Raw genomic sequence first — 18,519 nt, forward strand, 5'->3', positions numbered from 1 at the left:
TCAGAATGCACCCTCAATTCTTTCTGTGGCTCAAGATGCAAATTATCGTTGTGCGCTATGATAGCTTACTATTGATGGTGTCCCAAACGAGTCGACGTTCAGTCTCGTTCATTTGCCAGCCACTCTTCCAATGATGCCATGGCGCCATATAGCACAGCCGATCTCGGACATCATTCTTGGGACTTGACATCATCTGCAGCATCTTCTCCATCATATCATGCCTCTTGAGTTTGTTCTTCGCTCGAGGTTTGATTTCTCTCACACGTGTTGCGAGGTCCAAGACTGTAGCAGCTATGCCGGCAGCGATGGGCGTCGCGAATGATGTTCCTGACTTAATCGCTTTCCGGTAGCCTGAAGGCCCGCCTGGCTTCTTCTCCAACAGCTTCAACCCCATACCAAGTGTCATAAAGTTAAACCCTGTTTCCAATTCTGGGTTAATACCACCATCTTCTCCGTTGCCTTCCGAGGCGTGAACGCAAAAGACCTGTGAGAACCTCGCTGGGAAAGCACACGGTTCATTCTTGCCGCTGTTAGAGGCCGCTGCAAACATAAGTCGGCGTGAGCGGATGGAGGCATCTACAATTGCATTTTCGATGTCGTCAACGATTTGTTCATACTCTTTCATAGCTCGTTCTTCTTCAACTTTGTCACCGTCTTCCCGGGCTGTGGGAGGCCGTAAGCCGAAAGACATCGAGATTATATCCACGTCCCAGGTATTTGCTGCGTGTTCGATGGCCTATTTCATGAAAAAAGGTCAGTGTTCGGTTAATGGACGGCTGTTTCGAAACCCAATCATCGTTAAATCATCTGAACATTTCGTACCTTGGCTATGTGTTTGGCTTCGTAATCTCTCACGGCGTTTTTTTGAAACACCTTCTCAACGTAAATGTCTGCTTCAGGAGCGGCCTTGTGCAGGAGAAACGCGCAGCTTGACCCGTGCAATTCATTGTCGTCATCTTTAGTCTCACTGCCGATCCAACTATGGCACCACTCCCTCTTCATGCGTCCTTTGTCCATGGCTTCTCGTATGCCTGGATGTGCGAAGTCAATTCCAGTGTCAAGCACTGCGATGCGGATCCGCCGTGGTGATTCCACCTCTGAATTCATGATGCGACTAGTGACAGAGTTTGAGTAGGAACTATGGAATTCATCGAGGAGTCTCCAGAAATCATCGGCACTAGTGGATCATTTATGTTCAGTAACTTCGTCATCAAATTCATAACAAGGGCAAGGTAAGAATGGGATGAGAGGTTACTTACGTTGAAGGCCTTGTGTCCTGTTTCGAGTCGAATAGCGCCACTTTAGGTTGACTTGGCCGCACTGTCAAGACACCAAACCGCGGAATCGAAGATTTCAATAAATCCTGCGCCAACGAAAGGCGTGAAACTGAGGGGGCTTGTGTATCAGTGAGGATGCCAAGGCTCGATCCCACTACACTTTTCAGCGTTAGGCTGTCGTCGATATTGACCAGGATCGTGTCGAAGACTACTTTCCGCGCAATATCAATCTTTTGGCTTGATTGCGTTTCCCTTAGACGGTTTCGGTACTCCAGATGGAATTCTAGGCAGCCTTGAGCTGCTATCAACAAGGGCAATATCTGTAGATCCACCTCTGTTCCGCAGGTCACGTTCTGGGTGTACCAATCCAATAATCTTCGGAGCTTTTTCCACTCATCCCGAAAGGCCGGCCCAGACGGCCTGGCTATCTTGACATTCTCGAGACGGTCTCCGCTGGCGATTTGTAGCAATGCCTTGGCCAGCAATGCGAACTGGGGCAGAGGTCTTGGGTCATCTTCGTCGCCACTGCAAGTACGTAGCTCGGACAGCAGAGGTCGGATTTGGTGGGTTTTCCTGCCCCCTTTTCTGGTGATTGACACAAATGGCGTGCGCTGGGTATCTACGGGCTCTAAGAAATAAATGTGCTTCGGGTCCCAGGACTCGAAGACGTCGTTGGAATCCAAACAGATCATCAAGCCGAGCACAAGCCTAGTTGCCAGAGCTTTACGCTGGCCGAACTCCAGCGTCTTGCCTGCATACTCGGTGTCATATAATAAGCTCAGACTGGTTTCCTTAGCAAAGTAGCCTTGCTTGATCATAGTCCAGAGGCTCTGCTTCTGATTTGGAAAGCTGGCACCAAACTTTCGCGTCCTGTTTGACCTATATGGAACGTGAATCGGTATTACTCTACCGCTAGCTTCTGCATCGTCTTTTGGGACGTAGAAATCTAGATCACAGTCCTGGTTGTAAGAATTGGTCAGGGCGGTGCAGAGCTCTTGCTGCTTGCAGCGTATGGTATGCTCAGGCCTGCGCTAGCAGTTTCAGTATTTGCATGTGCGTAAGTCAAAGGGAAGAGATGGTAGCATACAGCAGAGAATACATTCTTGCTGCCTGCCATTTGCTCTGTGAGCACATTCTGAAGAATAGCCGAATCGACGGGTCCTCAGTAGGGCCCCTCGAATCCCGGTTCGATACCTCTTCCCATCCCGGGAGCTGGAGTAACGTCTTGTGGTCTACCGTATTGCGGTCACAAGAACCGAATTGAGACGCCACAGCACGACAAGCAGTGGTTGCTTGCTGAGAGAACTTCCGGAAAAGCGTGAATGAAGCGTAAGATTGACTTGAGACGACCTTTTCATTCGGACGTGTAGCAAAGTCATCCAGAGAGGCTATCGATATCTTCAACCTGTCAACGAAACTGTTGAAAGAAAGAAAGAAACGGCCCAGAAGCTCGGTCTCTATGAGCATATTTTGTCGAACTTCTTTCGGCAACAGCTTGAGTGGCTTCTTATCCGGGCCGCTGAAAGCGAGGAAGGCATTTGCAGTCGTTAAATTATCTGAAATGTTGAACAAGAACTCCGTCGATGTGCATCTCCCCGTTGGGATTAACTCCAACTGTGTTAGCGAATTTGGGTCAGCAAGGTATTGGATAAGTCGCTTTAGCTGCGGGTAGCGCTGGCTTTGGGTGCCGTCTGCCAACTCAATGGGCACAAGAAGAGGGTTGACCCGTGCCTCGAGAAGGGAACACAGTTTCGAGAGATAATACTTTGCTTCGGATAAAGGAGGGCGGTAAACGTGCGAGTCATATAGTATGTCACGTTCATATGTTGGGTGTGAATCCGTGCTCGACTGTGAAGAGATATCATCAGAGTCAGAGTCAGAGGTAGCCTCCTCAGAATCTTGATCTGTTTCGGTTCCCGAGCTTGTTTGAGACGCATCGTCGTCTCCTTCAGACTCGAGGCAAAGCAACAATTCGAGCTTCAGAATAGTGAATGTGTTGCGAATTTGCACTTCTAGTATGCGCATGGCGTTGAAGATCCTTGAAGCTTGCTTGCTGCTGTACCTGAACGAGGGCCCAGACGGGGTCATTCTGGCCGAGCTGAAGCGACCATGGTTTTCGCGCAGCCCATTTACCAATTGCCACTCCTCAGTTCCATTAATTCCGCTGCTACGATCCGGATAATCCGGCGCCATGATGGCAGCAGGTGGGGTGTGGGGTTTCCCTTGTTCCAGCCTCGTCATGAACAACGACTGAGGTGTATCAAGCTCTTCGAAAGCTTAGCGTTGAGCGGGGTCGTATGTATCAGTTCGGTTGGGAGCGAGTCGGCGCGCAGGAAATATTCTAGACCTAGATCGAGAGGCTTTGATTAGGCTGTGGCCGAGATGGAGAGCGGAATCGAACCCAACAGAGCTTATGAGTGTCTCGTACGAGCGATCAAATGAATGTAAACAACAGAGTGCTCAAAGCGAAAAGTAAACGATCCATATCGGACAGGAAAGACTCTAGGAACTGCTACGCGAGATGTCAAGTTGATTCAAGGACGGGCAAGCTGAGAAACGACTCCTCTTCAGATCGCTGACCACTCAATGTGGGGACCTTGTCTGGGCAAGCTGAGGGGTCAAGAACCGAAAATTTTTTAGTCTTGGAGTCCCTCCCGATCTTGTTTGAAGACCTGTGTAATGATAATCAAGCTTTTTAGGGGGGGCAGAGTCATTGTAAAAAGATATCCAACCAAGGCCTCCATTAATTCCTTTGAGCAGACGAGACCAACAAGTTTCAATCGGGTTGACGAGCTTCAATTTCGTGAGCTACATGATTTGTATCAGACCATATAATCACTTTGCCTAATTAGCCATTGGTTGAGACGTCACCGTAAGCGAGGTTGAAGAAGATGTGAGAACATGTAATTGTTATCATCTTTCCCCGCTCAACGCGATGAACACTATTAGTCCACTACACCACCAACTAGCAGGTGGACGCTACAAGCAAATCAATGCGCACAACCTCATGAGCTCCTTCTTCGGCTAAGAGGCTTGAGTCAACCCTGATTCAACTGCAGCCAGAGATGACTGCCCTTGTGAATCAAAATGGCGAACGGCTTGGCTCGAGCGAGGGGGTGGAAGAGTACATCTCGACGATGGCTACCGAGTGCGAGTTAAACTTTGAAACATGCCTTCATATGTTGGAAACAAGCGCAGAGAATCAACTATCATCGAGTATAAGAAGATCGAAGAAGAGATTTCTCGACTGGGCGGCTTATCTCGGCGTTTTCGCTGAGGGGAACGGCAGCCTCGATCAACGCTTGAAACACTACCCACAGTATCGCGACCTTGTTCTTTTGGTACTGGACATGCTCAACACGAACCTTCTCCAAAGTAAAACTAGTGTTTCTTCCCTTTTTTAATATGGGCTGACCAAATGCTAGCTACAGTTGATTCCAGTCACTCAAGTTCAGACGAATCCTCGGATGACGAGAAGGACAAGTGGACAGTTGAACTTGATGGCATCCAAAAGTCGATAAACGAGCTTGATAGGCTCGCTATTCACATTCGACAGTCATCTGATTCATCCTTGGATACTCGAGTTAAAGCTTTTGGATCAAGAAAGGTCTCAAAAGTCTCTTCCTTTGAGGCAAAGGCGATGCTTGTAGTCAAAGGCCTTTATCCGGAAGCTAGTGAGAGCCTACATAGGCACTTGAGCAAGTCGATGACACAGAGATATATCAGGTTATTATACTGGAGGTCTCATGATAAGAAACTGCGCACAGACCATCGCCGCGACAAAAAGCCTCCAGATAAATCCAGGCAGATGCCACTAGAAAAGTCATCGCCACCTGAAGAACCAGCCCGGGATTCACGTCCGGCATCAGCACCAAAAACTTCGAGAAGTGGAGTCTCTGCTGGTACTTCCTTTCAATCCGGAACCCAGGCTTCGGACCCTGAACCCCGACTCAATAAATCAGCTTCTCCGGACGCTGAGACGCCGGCTCGAAGGCGGGCTGGAGCATCAACTGTTCTCGGGAGTAAGGCGAACTTCCCTAGCCCTCCTGATTTCGAAGATGGGGAAGACCGAAAACCTTGTCCTCTTTGCCGAAAGATGTTTCTCAAGACCGAATTTGGAAGCAATGTCTGGTGGAGGTAAGTCGTCCTGGAAAGATCTACATCTTGGCTGCTAACATTGTGAAAAAGATGCCATGTGAACGATGACCTCTTACCCTTCCCGTGTATTTCAAGTCAATGCTTAGGGTCCCCGAACTTTGCTAGTCTATCTGAATGGAGAGAACACAATGCAAGAGATCATGGTGTCTTGTGGTCGCAGGGCCCAAGTGGCCCAATTGGCGTTGCTGAACATCCAGAATCATCCGACGTTGGCCGTCTAGCGCATGACTGCCCCCTTTGCCACTTGCCGCTTGATCAGCAAGGAGATGAGCGGCCCGGAATTGATGACGAGAATATATCAGTTAAGCCCAAGTTTGCTCCTGAAAATGCGGCGAAGATTTCCAAAAGCGTACGATTCGATGTCCCACAGCAAGAGGAAGAGTTTGCAGAACAGGTTACGACTACTATGGGGGTTGTGACGTCAGCAATGACCGAGACGCCAACCAAACATCCCGAGATCAACCCTATGATGAATCACATTGCCAATCATCTTCAATTCCTGGCCTTGCTGACACCACGACTGTCAGTGGAAATGCTGTCGGATGGGGACAACATTACCGCCTCCAGCTCTAAGGCACCCGGCAGTAATCGAGGCTCCGGAGAAAGGAGTACGGTTCTGAACGAAGACCCCGGAACTGATATGGGGAACCAGTGGCACAATACAGACGATGATACATCCACTGCTCGCGTACCCCAAGTCAAAACAGGGTCAGAGGATGATTGGATTGAGCTCATGGAGCCAATGGATTGGGTTGGTCTTTCAGCACCGACACCGTCCAAGACAGGGGCTGGGGCTTTTAACAACCTCGGACAAGCAACGGAATCTCCTGATCCGATACTGCAGCACTATTATCGATGCCAGCTTCTCCGGCAGCTCTGGAGTCAGGCTTACCGTGGTCTCCAGAACGCGGAGCCGGAATTAATCGAAGCCTATGAGCAAATCCTATCGGTTCGGTTCCTTCAACACAGCTCTATGGACCCAGATTCAGGGAAACAATGGCGCCAGATGCAGCGGTTGGTCCAGGAAGGATTGGACGAGATGTCGAAGGAAGAGCCCACCACCACGCAAGGCATCTCAGAAGGCCAAAAAGCGGTCAGTAACGTGAGGAGACTAATGAGCGAAGCGGTTTGTGATGCTCCCGAAGCTTCAATCGCCTGGGTAGGCGTCTGTCTCGGAATTAAGGTGCGTAACTTTCTGAGCTAAGGAGAGAGTGCATCAGCTGACTGACTAATCGCTCACATTTCATAGATGCTTTCAGAACCCATCCCCAATGCCACTATGAGTCGCAAAGGCATCGCCTACGTCTTGTCGAGAATGGAATGGTACTGGAACTTGGTGTTGCCATTTCTCGGCAAAAATCAAGCTGAGAATTCTTCCGTGGCACTGCGAGCAGAACTTGAGCAGCACGTCCAACAGCTCTACGAGAAAGTTCTCATGTACCAAGTGAGAAGCATATGCCTTTACGATCGGGGCCAGTCTGCCGTTATGGGAAGAGATCTGCTCGAATATGTCAAATGGGCTGGCCTTATCCGACAGGTCAAAGATGCCGAGGATACCGTTCGAAGAGACATGGAACAATTTAATAACAACGAGAGTGGAATAAAGCTCCAAAATCTCGACGAAACCGCACCTGCGATGGAGACGAGTCTCTGGCAGTATTTTTCACTCATATCTGGTGACAACAATTCCCCAGACTACGAAAAAATCTCCAAATTCGGCCAAAAGATTACTGATAGCCTTTGCTCCAATCATGATGGCTTTGAATACTTACCGAATCACAAGTTCTCTCAATTCGTCAACCCAAATAGCGTGGCCGAAATCCTCAAAGCGGCAAACCTTGGCGCTGACTCTGACCTCGTCCATTTCGCGACGAATGATGCCACTTGTTTATTCCTGACCCTTGTGTCAATGTCAACGAGTAATGTTGAGAAGGTGTCCTTGTTGAGAGCCCTTAAATCTCATTCTTTCACCAACAACTCACTTCCCATCACCTTTCGAGTGATGCGAGATGCCGCCAGCAGCAATACGATATGGAATTGGCATGCTACCCCATCCCCAGGCAGCTCCGGCCCGCATGGCCCTCTCCACATCCCGGGTTGGGGTCACAACGAGAAAGCACTTTTCAACGTCTATCAGTGGAGATTCATCGCCCCGACATTCGGAGAAGGTCAACATTTTCGGTTTTGGTTCCCCAATGAGATGGTGCTTCCGTTCAAAGAAGTCAGCCGAAGAGCAGAAAGTAGGGGATTCTTTGGGGAGGTCTCCAAAGTCATCATTCATCGAGCACATATCAAGACCCAGACAATGGCTAGAGTGAGTACTCAACTCCAGGCATCGCATGATTACCCTCATTGATCACATACTGACGGGGCTCTGCAGAACAAAGACGGCTCCGTAGCGCTCGCATTGAAGAAGGCGAATGATGATCCCGGGCTTCGCGAATTCTTTGACAGGGAGGTAAAGAATCTTCAGATGCTCACTAAGTACAAGTCAATTCACCTCTTCAAGCCCATAGCAGCCTACGAACACCGTGGAGATCGCTGCCTCCTCTTCCCCTGGGCGGAAGGTGGAAATCTGGCCGAGTACTGGAGTCGAAACTCTGGGTTTTCTTTAACCAAAGTCGAGCTTGCCTGGATTTTCGGCCAGCTCACTGGTCTATTCGGTGCTCTCGAGGAACTCCATGCGGGTAACTGCAGACACGGGGACCTGAAGCCTGAAAACATTCTGTTGCTCATCGATTTGGACAAGAAGATGACATTGCAAATCGCCGACCTGGGGCACACTGCTTTCCATGATCTAGAAGCCGCGACCAATATTCGCAGAGCTCACGAGATATACACCAAGACGCCACCAGGAACATCTCGGTACGAACCTCCTGAGATGGAAATGGGCCGAGACAAGAACCGATCCACTTGCGAGGCTCGTTCAAGAGCGTACGACGTCTGGTCAATGGGCTGTGTTGTCTTGGAGTTGCTTATCTGGCTTTCCTACGGCTTTGACACCGTGAGTAAGTTCAGAGATGAAACCGCATACCTCTGGGAATGGGAGCGGGTCAACAAGAAGAAGCAATACCGTGTCCAAAGGGAGGCACAACGTTACATCAAAGCTCTCTACACAACATGGCAGGAGCCATCAGCATGGAAGGAGCTTTTGACACTTGTGGAAACAAGGCTTCTCCTCGTCGACGTGTCCGAGGACTGGAATATCAGCTCTATTGGTTATCGTGAAACGGCGGCTGCAGCTCACAGACAAATGAGGATAACCCAGAGAAAGTACTACTCTGTGTGAGTTTCCACGGGCTAGGGGCTCTTATGCCCAAACTTGATTAAGGGCCAACTCAAAATCAGCATCGCGGACATTAGATCTAAGTCGGCCTTAGGATAAAGCTAGAAACACGGTAGCTTCGAACATTTACTGCCCTTTATCAAAACTGACATAGTTCATTGCACAAAGTCTATAGTATTGGCTATATTATATAAGTAAATGGAATATGACTTTTGCAGCGCAAAATGAGCAAAGACAAAGGAAACGCTTGCATCTAGAGCAATGTGAGATTCCCGGGTGCTCGCATGTCACAGGCCGATTGTGACTTATTACGTCCCGATAGAACTGTTTATTTGTAACATGGATCGAATCGATGCCCGGATGCCGTTGGGCCCCTACTACTGCAAGTGCTACAATTCTCTTCGAGGAATCGGGAGGGTGGGCGTTTACAGCCTGGCGAGTGGTCGAACATGGTGACCGGCACTGGTGCCAACTCACGCTACCTTATCTGAGCTGTATGTTCAGACTTATTCACAAGACTTTTATCCAAAAGTCCTCGAATTCTATTGATGATTCAAGGTACTTATAACAAATATCCGAGACGACTCGGGCGTCTCCGCGATATTTAACATTAAGCAAATTATTGCGAAGTTGAAGTATTCGAGAGAATATTTCTAAAAATGATGGTTGAAGGACTACAGAATCATAAGCATGGCCGAGGTTCACTTTATACTGGATGAGAGCTAAGACATTCGGGCGGAACTCAAATGATTTGGAGTGGATAGGCCCTGAAAGGACGTACTCAGGTTGGAGCTCTCGATATAGTCGACACCCTCCTACAAACGCTTTTTCGTCGTCGTAGCTCATAGAATCGAGCCCTATCCCAACGCCTTCCGGGTTCGGGAAGCGGACAAAGTCTCAGCCAAGCCCCCAATCTCGATCCCGAGCTTGCAGGCCCACCCACGACCCCGAGTCCGAACCCGATCTATTGCGCTCCTCACATGATTCGGACAATGTGAAATCCCGGCGAAACCAGCTCGACATATTTAGTACATATCACTCTTCAACCATGGGCGTCTGCATTACTACATCTCACATGAGCTGGCCCGAACCCTCTCTCTTTCACCGGGCACGCATCTGGACAAAATCCCAGCTGTCAGACCTACCGAACTACCTTAGATCTCACGTCAGACGGTCAGATTTCCTTCCCGAACCGGGCGCCACGAACCCCCAACCACGATAATACACAGTCGACAATACTCTGAACCAGTGATATAGCATTTCATCGATTGAGCATCGTAAATCCGCGGGGTCGTGTTGCTGGGAAAATGTCTCACCTTCCAGTATCCAGCTTAGCTGCTCCAGTGCAACTTGTCCGGACGCTGACACATGAACGACGTGTGACAAAGGAACGCCACAAACCTCGTCGCTCACAACCTCATAAAACATGGAACGAACCCGTCTACATCGTGACATCCATCAACTAAACTCAAGCAACCCATCGCACCACCCGCAACCCAAATCCCCAACTCCAACCGCCCAAAATGCCCTACTTCTCCCGAAACCCCTCCTTCAACCTCTTCTACCTAGACGAAGGCCCCCGCACTGCAACCCACACAATCCTCCTCATCACAGGCCTCTCCTGCGAAATGCACGACTGGAGCTGGCAAGTCCCCTTCCTCCTATCCCATAGCCTCCGCGTCATCTCCATCGACAGCCGCGGCCAGGGCAAATCCTCCGCCCCGCCGCCCGACCCCACCATTCGCACCTGGCCCGGCCCCGAGAAATCCGCCGACCCGGAGGTGATAGACTACTACCCGCAATCCACAGCCGAAGACATGCTCGCCCTCCTATCCCACCTCAACATCACCAAAAACCTCATCGTCGTCTCTCACTCTCTAGGCGACGCAGCAGGGTACTACATCGCCACATCCCGTCCAGACCTCGTAAAGGCCTCCATCGGCGTAGACCCAATCCACGCCTTCTCCAACGCCGTCCGCGAACGCGACGCCTACCTCTTTGACGAGCCCGAAGCGAACGACAAGATCGTCCCGACGCTCGTCGAGTTCTTCAGCACGTACTGCTACTCCCCCGACTGCCCAGCCTGGCAAAAGACATGGCACCTCCGCCGCATGGCGCAGTTCGACGGGGCCGTCATGTACGCGCTCTGCTGGGGCGGCTGGGGCGACGCAGAGCACAGCTTGGGGAGGCAAGAGAACGCTGTCAAGGCCTTTGGAGGAAAGCTCAAGTGCCCGCGACTGACGCTGGGTTCGAACGATTGGTATGTCGCTACGGATCGTGAGCATCTGCCGAAGGGTGATGAGGCGCTGGATGAGATCGTGTTGATCGAGGGCAAGGGCCACTGGTTTCATCAGCTCGAGAGCGAGGAGTTTAATGGGCATTTGGAGAGGTGGTTTCAAAAGATCGGCGTGCTGCCGGCAGTAGAAGCAGGCGCGGCGTCATGAAAGCAAGGTCGTGTTCCAGTGTATGTGTGTGTGCGTGTGTGGTTTCGGGAGGTCAAGTTCAAGTGCCGGTAGCGTCTACGGTGTTCCGTCTGCCGGCGACGCGGGTGGTAAAGGCCCCATTTGCGGGATGGTGTGGGACGCACCGTGCCGGGGCTGTGAAAGGTACTACTGCCGGCTCCATTTTCGGCCTTGCTTTTTGTAACCTTAAACAACCTTGATCTCGCCTTAAACCAAGGCACAAAATAAAGGCGTTCGGTTCACCACGATTATGTTTCTGTGTTGCATCCTGGGATGTAGTTGGCTAGTTGTCCTGTGAACGAGTCGAACTCCCATCCATTGAGTTATCCGGCAATTGGGATCTCGAGCAACCAAGACTTGAGATGGAGGTCTGTCTTGTCAGCCCTGCCGACCGAAGCAGGTGTTAGGGTTTCACGGGATGGTGGTCGAGTCCGTCGCCGATGGAGTATGGAGCCAGTAGCCGGCGCTGGAAAACGATGGCGGGACGACTGACATCGGAAGCGCGATAAAGTTGAGCGTGTAAGAGCCGCTCATCGTGGGCAACGCCGAGGCCCCGCAGTTCCGGCCATCATTGCCGTCAAACGCCGGCAAGCCCTCACTGTTGCGGCGTCAAACAGCGGCAAAGGCGGGGTTGGAGGGGGGCAAGTCGGCTTCCAATGTGAACGAGGTGGCTGGAGCGTTGTATGTGTGTGTGAACGGATGACTGGGCCAGCAAAACGGCAACCCGCCGGCGGCGGTGCAGTGGCCGTGAGAATGCCGTCCGTCCAATTGGGTGTGTCATGTCGCATAAATTGCTTGCCGACTAAGTCCGTCGGCGATGTGGTCGGCCTGTTGCGGCCCTTGTCTGGGATCCCGTCGCAAACTCTAGACGAGTCCGCTGCCGTCCCTCTTCATCGTTGCGTTGCGAGGATCCGAGCTCTTCGCTCTCCTGAGATGTGCGTGCCGTGAATGTCGGGGAAAGTTGGGGAAAATTCATCTGTGCTGCTTCATCCACGGGGAGATCATCCTCATGGGTAAGGGGGGAAGCAAAACGAGGGGTTCAACAACAGACCCAAGCTCCTTTTCTGCCCTGCCCCCCTCCTCAGAATCCCAATGCAACGGCTTCTCCCCCACTCCACCATGGCTATGAGGGATCTTTGACGTCAGACTCCATGGCTCAGAACAGAGGTCTAGTAGCGGCATCGAGCGGAAGGTTGCTGACGACGCCAAAAGCCTGTGTCTCCTTGCTGCTACAAGTCTTTCAGGGGGCGCAAAGCTTTTCTTTCTTGAGTAAGTGAGACTGCTTAATCCTTGAATCACCGAATAAGGTACAGAAGAAATCTCGATGCTGGTTGTGAGCTCATGCTATCAGCTGCTTTTTTGCGTCCATGAATGATAGTTGGGTTGTACAGATTGTGTCATTAGCCAACTCTGGTAAACTTCGTACCTGATGTACAACGTGTTGGTTCGGCCGATTAGGAAATTCTAGCCTCTCTGTGCCTGGCAAGGTTCGACAAGCCTCGATCTCATATGAATTGCCGCGTTTTGGCATCCGAGACTTTGCCATACATCCAACTGATGAGACTTTGCCATGGCTGAGCGGCCTTAATGTTGAAAATAGTAGCAATAGTGTGTCTTGGCTCGTCGTGCCTTGTGGATCCAGCGGCATCGCATGCCGCAGATCATCTGGCCGCTGTCAGGGTCCAATATCCTGCAGCTCGATAGGGGCACGAGCCAACGGAACGAGACCCTTTTCACGCGCGTGAGTGATTCTCCAGCAGGCAGAGACCTTGATGCATGGAATAAAGGTGTCGTCTGTGCAACTTAAGCCTCATGTTCAAGTCTGAGCTCAGAGTTTTTCGGCCTTAGACTCGGCGTATCATGGGTTCCTTTGACACCTCGGTCTGCCTTCTGAATACGGCTAGAATTGCAGGTCTGGCACTGGAGCCAGCATCGTCTGCGCCTGCAAGGTCTTTCCTCAACGTTCGAATTGCTGACGACCATCTGTGGGACAAGACAGTCCACAGTTGGATCCCAACGAGAAAGAAGAGCCAACGAACAAAGACAACTAACCACCGGAATCTGCCCCGGTGGATTCTTCGAGGACGCCGCGTGTGAGACATTTGGCGCTCTAGTAACAAGCGCGGCGCGCTACTCGCACTCTTTTAGAGTTTGGCCGGTTCGGGGCAGGTCAAAGTGACGTCTCAGTCACGTCCGCCACCACCGGACGGACACCAATAAGCTTTGTCCTGGCCCAACTCACCGAGGTCGTTCGCCTGGCCTGGGGGCTACTGCACGCGCCGTGTTCGCCCGCGTTGCCAAGGGTGGATGGGTGGTCGACGACGACTACATGGGATATGCCGCTACGACTGCGAGCGATCTTAACCAGGATCAGCCAGATCAAACATTCTCCAAATTTCCACATTTATCGTGGGGAGCTTCCCCAACCTTACCAACTCGATCTGACCTCTTTACATAGCTTCAATGTTCTCCGTTTCCCTCCAGACGCGTTACCTTTGGTTCTGCTGGGACACTGCTGATGAGAGTCGCTCGAATGTCGAGCTCATATCACCGCTGGATTGACGAGACCTAGTCGCCATGGCCAGCTTGGCCAAACCGCAACAGGGCCACTCGAGAGTCGAGGAGAAGCGCACGACGGTAAGCTTCGGAGAACCCGGTATGAGATGTTAACTGACATGCTGATTTGTGAATCAAGCGCGACGGCCCCAAACCACGTAGGACGTTTCTCTCCGTCTCCCAACAACGACGATCTTCCGGGTACCCAGCATCATGGACGTCTAGATGGAAACACCGTCAGCAGCCTCCACCGACCAGACCTCATAGTCAACCGCAGGACAGCTCACCTTTGCCATTGATCCTTGCTCGAAGAGACTCCTCCCAGACATTGCTGGATTCGGAAGAGGAGCCCGAACTGGTTCTTTCCAAGTCTATCCAAATCGGCCCGGAAGTTTTGTCGGTGAGCCGGTTCCACGCCAACTATGCTGCGCAGGCCAGCATCTTAATATTCAGTCGATTGCCCGAGTACTACGACATTGACCTATCCGATGCCAGTCATGCGCGACACGCCACACACGCTGTGGCCTTGGCGAGTGCTTCTCGGTCACTTCGTCAGTCGGGGCTCATGGTTGAGGCCCGGCGACATTACGGGAAAGCGATTTCGACTCTGAACCAAGCCCTTCAAGATCCAGTTGCAGTTCGAGATGATGCTAACCTGGTCACGTTATTCTTGTTTGGCATGTTCGAGGTACGCCTGAGTTGGTCCTGCCGACGTTGACGCATGTTGTGTCTACCAGTTCGGGACCACACCTCGACTCCGAGGTGTAGTTAGTATTTCGGCTAACCCCAGCAGGTTATCAACGGCAAGCGAGGCACAAGCACAATCGACTTGCAAGAGAATGTATTCCCTCACGGTGCCGGAGGCTTGCAGCTGTTCAAGTTTCGCGCAGATCATGGCTTGACCAACGAAGTCGACAAAGCCTGCTTCACCTTCTTCTGCCATGCAGCGGTGAGTAGTCTGGACCTTATCTCCGATGAACACTCTAGCTGATATTCCCGGGGAAAAGTTGATGGAGATGTTTATACAGCGAGACCACTTGACGCCTCTATGGTCAATGCTGGAAGAAGTAGAAACCCCGTGGGGCAAGGGCCCTGTTCTCGAGCCGCTTGTTCGACAGGTAGTCGATTTCAAGAGAGCATTTGACTTCAAGGTGCAAGTACAGGGCAACTTGACCAAGCTAACCGATAGCCCACCGGAGGATTTGCTGGACCTCATCCGAGGCGGCATCGATCTGAGCAGCGATCTTGAGGCAGCCGTTGCATTCCTCGGCTTCTCTGGCGCTTCAACGTGTTCCGGACAGCAGCAAAAAGTGTTCAACGGTTTGTTCTCGCTGTCGTCTGAGTCATCAGTTGCTATCGCGCGAAGCCACTATCGTTCGCTTCGTGTATATCTTCTAGAGCGAATTATCGAGTTGCGAAATATTCTCAAGGAGAGCAGCGGCAAAGTCGCCACTAGCTTAGGTCCTATGCCGAGCTGGTCGGATGGTGTGTCAGTCGTTGAAGATGTTCTCGACGACATCCGGACGGTATTCGGGCTCGAAGGGAAGGAAGAGGCGCCGATCGAGGGCCTTGCTTACCGAACTATGACAATGTTTTGGCCAATGGTCATGGTGCGGACTTCATGTTTCGCAGGTCCTCATAATGGCAGATGGGTAGCAGAAAAGATGTTGGAGTTAACTACGGAATCGGGGTTTGGCCTTGGTGTGGAAGCTGCGAATGCTTGAAAGCATCGCTTCATAATCATTATCACTGAGGCGTGGCACTGTTGAAACGGTGCTGGTGGCCAAACAGGACTATCAGACTGATCTCAATAGCTTCGATGAGTGGCTTTCAGCTACACAGGCATGTGGAAACATGATCAGAGCGACTGGAACATTCACAGGGCCAGGAAATCGGGTACAAAAGGATGCATGTACACCTGGGTCACGGTCGGAAAATGGGACGGAAATTCTCCCATATTGATGGGGAACTTACGAATAAGATACCAATGACGTTTCAGGATAAGGAGAAAGGGATGCACATATCAGAAAACGACTTGTGAACCTTGATGGTTGTGAAAACTATGTCGAAGCGTGTTTTTGGGTGCCGTTGATGGCAGTAGTTCATGGCGAGCTGGATGACAATCATTTTCACATTCTGAAACTATTTTCTTCGGCCGAGCTTCAGGCGAGCTTCAGGCGAGACGAGAGCTCGAAATAGTTGGCAGGCTCAAGCTGCGGAGAATCAATTCGGCAGAGAATATCCGGAGGGTTCGTCGTGGTGGGTGGTGAGTCTTCGACCGGCGTTGCTACGACGAATAGTGTTTCGCCGGTTAACTGCAGCAAAGGAAGCAAACAAGCCGTACGAAAGCAGAGAATGGGTCGAGTGATTCTGGCAAATTGCGATGAGAACGACCAGACGACTGCTCAAAAAGGGAGGCAGCGACGCGCAGGGTTTGAAAGTGTGCCTCTTTCCACAGCAAACTGCAGACGCCACATCGAGGTCTGGCGGTCGAGGGAGACGAATGACATGATCTCCATTGCCAACCTAGGGAGACCTTGCTTGTGTATCTCGGCCGTCAGAGGGGTTTGGAGAGGTGTTGGGCTGGCGCAGAAAATTGAGGGTCTGCTATCGGTGCGAGTCCACAACAAGGACATTGCACGCTGGTTGGAGAGTAATAAGCGACAGCGCAGGATTGCCATTCTGCACCGCACGCGAAGATCACCTGCCTCCAGCGTTAGGTGCCCGGAAACCGAGAGATATTGGGATAGGTCCCGCTCGCAACCGCTTAGGCCGGTGATCGTTTCGCTGAGATGATCTTACGTGCGTTGGTTCTGGTCCGTCAGTCGTCGCTCGTTGGCCAAAAGAATACAATGCAGTCAGGCGGGATGCATTTGTGAGAGACAGAATGCGCTGGCGATTGGGTCGCTACCGAACTCTGCAACACCCATTGATAGTCAGCATTTCGCTTCTGTCCTTGCCCGAGAAACGAACACAGAAGACAAGAAGAAGTAGCAGCTCCAACGCAACCGTGGTAACGTAGCTGCGTGGGATCGTTTGCCGGATTTCTCGAGTCTGGTCTGAAAGTTTGGTGGCGGGTCTCAAGCTCGAGTGGGCAGTTCGTTCGGTTTACAAAGGCTATCCCGGCAAACCAAAGAGTAGATGAAAGAGCAGGTTGCGATCCGTGATTCGTGGAGACAAAATCAAGTCTAGCCCGCGACAGGCAGGCAAATAACAGTACAGTGCACTTTGAAGTCTGCTTGGAGTTCGTAATGAGGGGCTAGTCGTTTGCTCTTGCTGCGCCGTTAAACCTCATCCGCACGTCCACGCATCCACGTTGTATTCGCAGTTAGTCACATCAGTCGTGAGCGAGAGGGTATTCCCGATCACTGCGTCCCAGGTTGCTGGCACTTGTTGATGCAGGCGGGGTCCCTGTGGCATAGGTGTGTTTTGCCTCTATTTTGGGTATGTCTATTGCCAGCTCAGCCATCCATGGTATGAGCCCCAGCTGCGGCACAGAGGGATAGACAGTGCATGTCAGGCAAACGAACGCATACAAGATTGGGTGCACCGAGGCCAGGCTCCAGGGATGCAGGCGCCAAACTGGGTGACTTGGCTAGGCAATCTCGTCAGTTCTCATTTCGGGAGGAGTCTCGAGGGAAGAGAACAATGACTGAACCCTTGGATTTCAAAGCGGAAGATCGAACCATGAGCTGCCAGTGGACCTCTTGTCTCAATTCTTTTATCTCCAATCAATGGCTTTCTTGTATCTCGATAACGGGCCACGAGGTGGAGGATCAACAGCAGCGATTCGGATCCGTCGATTTTACCGTGGACTATGGGGGAGGCCGCACCGTGTGTTGTTGATGGCGAGGCCTCAGGGCCGCATGGTCCGGCCGATCTGACCGACAAAACGGCTGGCTGCGTAGAGAAATGCAAGATGTAAAGAAGCATGGCGAATGAAATTTCGATGTCTCGGCCGTTAACGTAGCCAAGTTCTCACGCCACGTCCACATCTGCCCGAGAAATAAAGTGCCTTAGGAAGTGCGGTCAGAGAATCGGAAGGCCAACAGGTTGAAGTGTTGGCCTTGCAGGAAAAGTAAAAGTAGGTGAGGTATGCGGTGAGCAGAAGACTCGATGCCTTCTCTCTTTCTTTGCCCTTTCCCTTGATCTTCCGTAGATATCTGAGGCTGATACACGGTGTTAAGGCACCCGAGTGAGGCAAGAAATGGGAGGTGGCAGGAGGCAGTAGACAAGAGGCAGGAGGCAGCAGGAGGCAAGAGGCAGTAAGTGGACCTGGGGATACTTAGGCAGGTCCAGCCAAACGCGACTTCCTTCTGGTTCCCTCCTTCCGGGGGGCCGAGTTACGTCAATGGAGGCAAGTACTTCCCGTCGTTTGCACTGTGGACTGAATGGAAAGATCGAATGCAGCGGCTCTCAGTCTCTTCCCTGGTCGTCTCATCTCTCATTTCATCCAGGATTTGGCGAATCGACATTTCATCCAAATTGAGATCCAGCCAAGTAGTCATCCGATCGACGTCTTGGGGCAACGCCCAACGGGTACACTGCCGCCATGGCGTGGAAGTGAGACACCAGGGCAGACAGACAATCGAGGGTGCAAGACATTCTATCCGTCTTACTCACTCATCGACAATATCCGTAAGGCGCATTCAGCCCCTTCACCTCGCTTCACTCCCTAAGGGAAGATATCCTCGGCCGCATCTTGACGATGCTAGTCACTGAGGTGGTCCCCATTGGGGCTCGGAAAAGATTGGCACTTTATCTCTCACTTATTCTTCTC

The 18,519-nt window shown here is 51.5% G+C and overlaps 5 protein-coding genes across 5 annotated transcripts; 4 read left to right on the forward strand and 1 right to left on the reverse strand.

Moving 5' to 3' along the window:
* Window positions 1–55: 55 nt before the first annotated feature.
* Window positions 56–3,302, reverse strand: BDP55DRAFT_561870 (uncharacterized protein; the record flags this gene model as incomplete). Its single annotated transcript, XM_060570111.1, has 4 exons — window positions 56–736; window positions 823–1,177; window positions 1,260–2,303; window positions 2,365–3,302. 4 exons carry the CDS (start codon window positions 3,300–3,302, stop codon window positions 56–58), a joined length of 3,018 nt encoding a protein of 1,005 aa, XP_060424740.1.
* A 1,040-nt stretch (window positions 3,303–4,342) lies between these two features.
* BDP55DRAFT_561963 (uncharacterized protein) lies at window positions 4,343–5,694 on the forward strand (the record flags this gene model as incomplete). The annotated part of the gene is made up of 3 exons (XM_060570116.1): window positions 4,343–4,493; window positions 4,703–5,414; window positions 5,466–5,694. Coding segments are annotated over 3 exons (1,092 nt in total), but the record flags the coding sequence as incomplete, so codon positions are not given.
* A 2,183-nt stretch (window positions 5,695–7,877) lies between these two features.
* Window positions 7,878–8,939, forward strand: BDP55DRAFT_677886 (kinase-like domain-containing protein). The gene has a single exon (XM_060575944.1). It carries the CDS (start codon window positions 7,909–7,911, stop codon window positions 8,722–8,724), a length of 816 nt encoding a protein of 271 aa, XP_060424742.1. The 5' UTR covers window positions 7,878–7,908; the 3' UTR covers window positions 8,725–8,939.
* Window positions 8,940–10,349: 1,410 nt separating this feature from the next.
* Window positions 10,350–11,165, forward strand: BDP55DRAFT_561999 (alpha/beta hydrolase; the record flags this gene model as incomplete). The annotated part of the gene is made up of 1 exon (XM_060570121.1): window positions 10,350–11,165. The coding sequence occupies one exon, from the start codon at window positions 10,350–10,352 to the stop codon at window positions 11,163–11,165; it is 816 nt and encodes a 271-aa protein (XP_060424743.1).
* A 2,355-nt stretch (window positions 11,166–13,520) lies between these two features.
* Window positions 13,521–15,749, forward strand: BDP55DRAFT_326496 (uncharacterized protein). Its single transcript, XM_060566814.1, has 4 exons — window positions 13,521–13,820; window positions 13,879–14,427; window positions 14,533–14,688; window positions 14,747–15,749. Exons 1-4 carry the CDS (start codon window positions 13,761–13,763, stop codon window positions 15,461–15,463), a joined length of 1,482 nt encoding a protein of 493 aa, XP_060424744.1. The 5' UTR covers window positions 13,521–13,760; the 3' UTR covers window positions 15,464–15,749.
* Window positions 15,750–18,519: the final 2,770 nt, after the last annotated feature.

The sequence above is a fragment of the Colletotrichum godetiae genome (genome assembly GCF_030913485.1).
Source record: "Colletotrichum godetiae strain CBS 193.32 chromosome Unknown BDP55scaffold_54, whole genome shotgun sequence".
NCBI classification, from domain to species: domain Eukaryota; kingdom Fungi; phylum Ascomycota; class Sordariomycetes; order Glomerellales; family Glomerellaceae; genus Colletotrichum; species Colletotrichum godetiae.

Excerpts from the sequence above, each read along its gene's own strand:
- BDP55DRAFT_677886 (XM_060575944.1), top strand. The coding sequence starts at position 7,909 with ATGCTCACTAAGTACAAGTCAATTCACCTCTTCAAGCCCATAGCAGCC.
- BDP55DRAFT_326496 (XM_060566814.1), top strand. The coding sequence starts at position 13,761 with ATGGCCAGCTTGGCCAAACCGCAACAGGGCCACTCGAGAGTCGAGGAG. Across the intron at positions 13,821-13,878 it reads TCGAGGAGAAGCGCACGACG|CGCGACGGCCCCAAACCACG; the intron begins GTAAGCTTCGGA and ends TTGTGAATCAAG. Across the intron at positions 14,428-14,532 it reads TCTTGTTTGGCATGTTCGAG|GTTATCAACGGCAAGCGAGG; the intron begins GTACGCCTGAGT and ends TAACCCCAGCAG.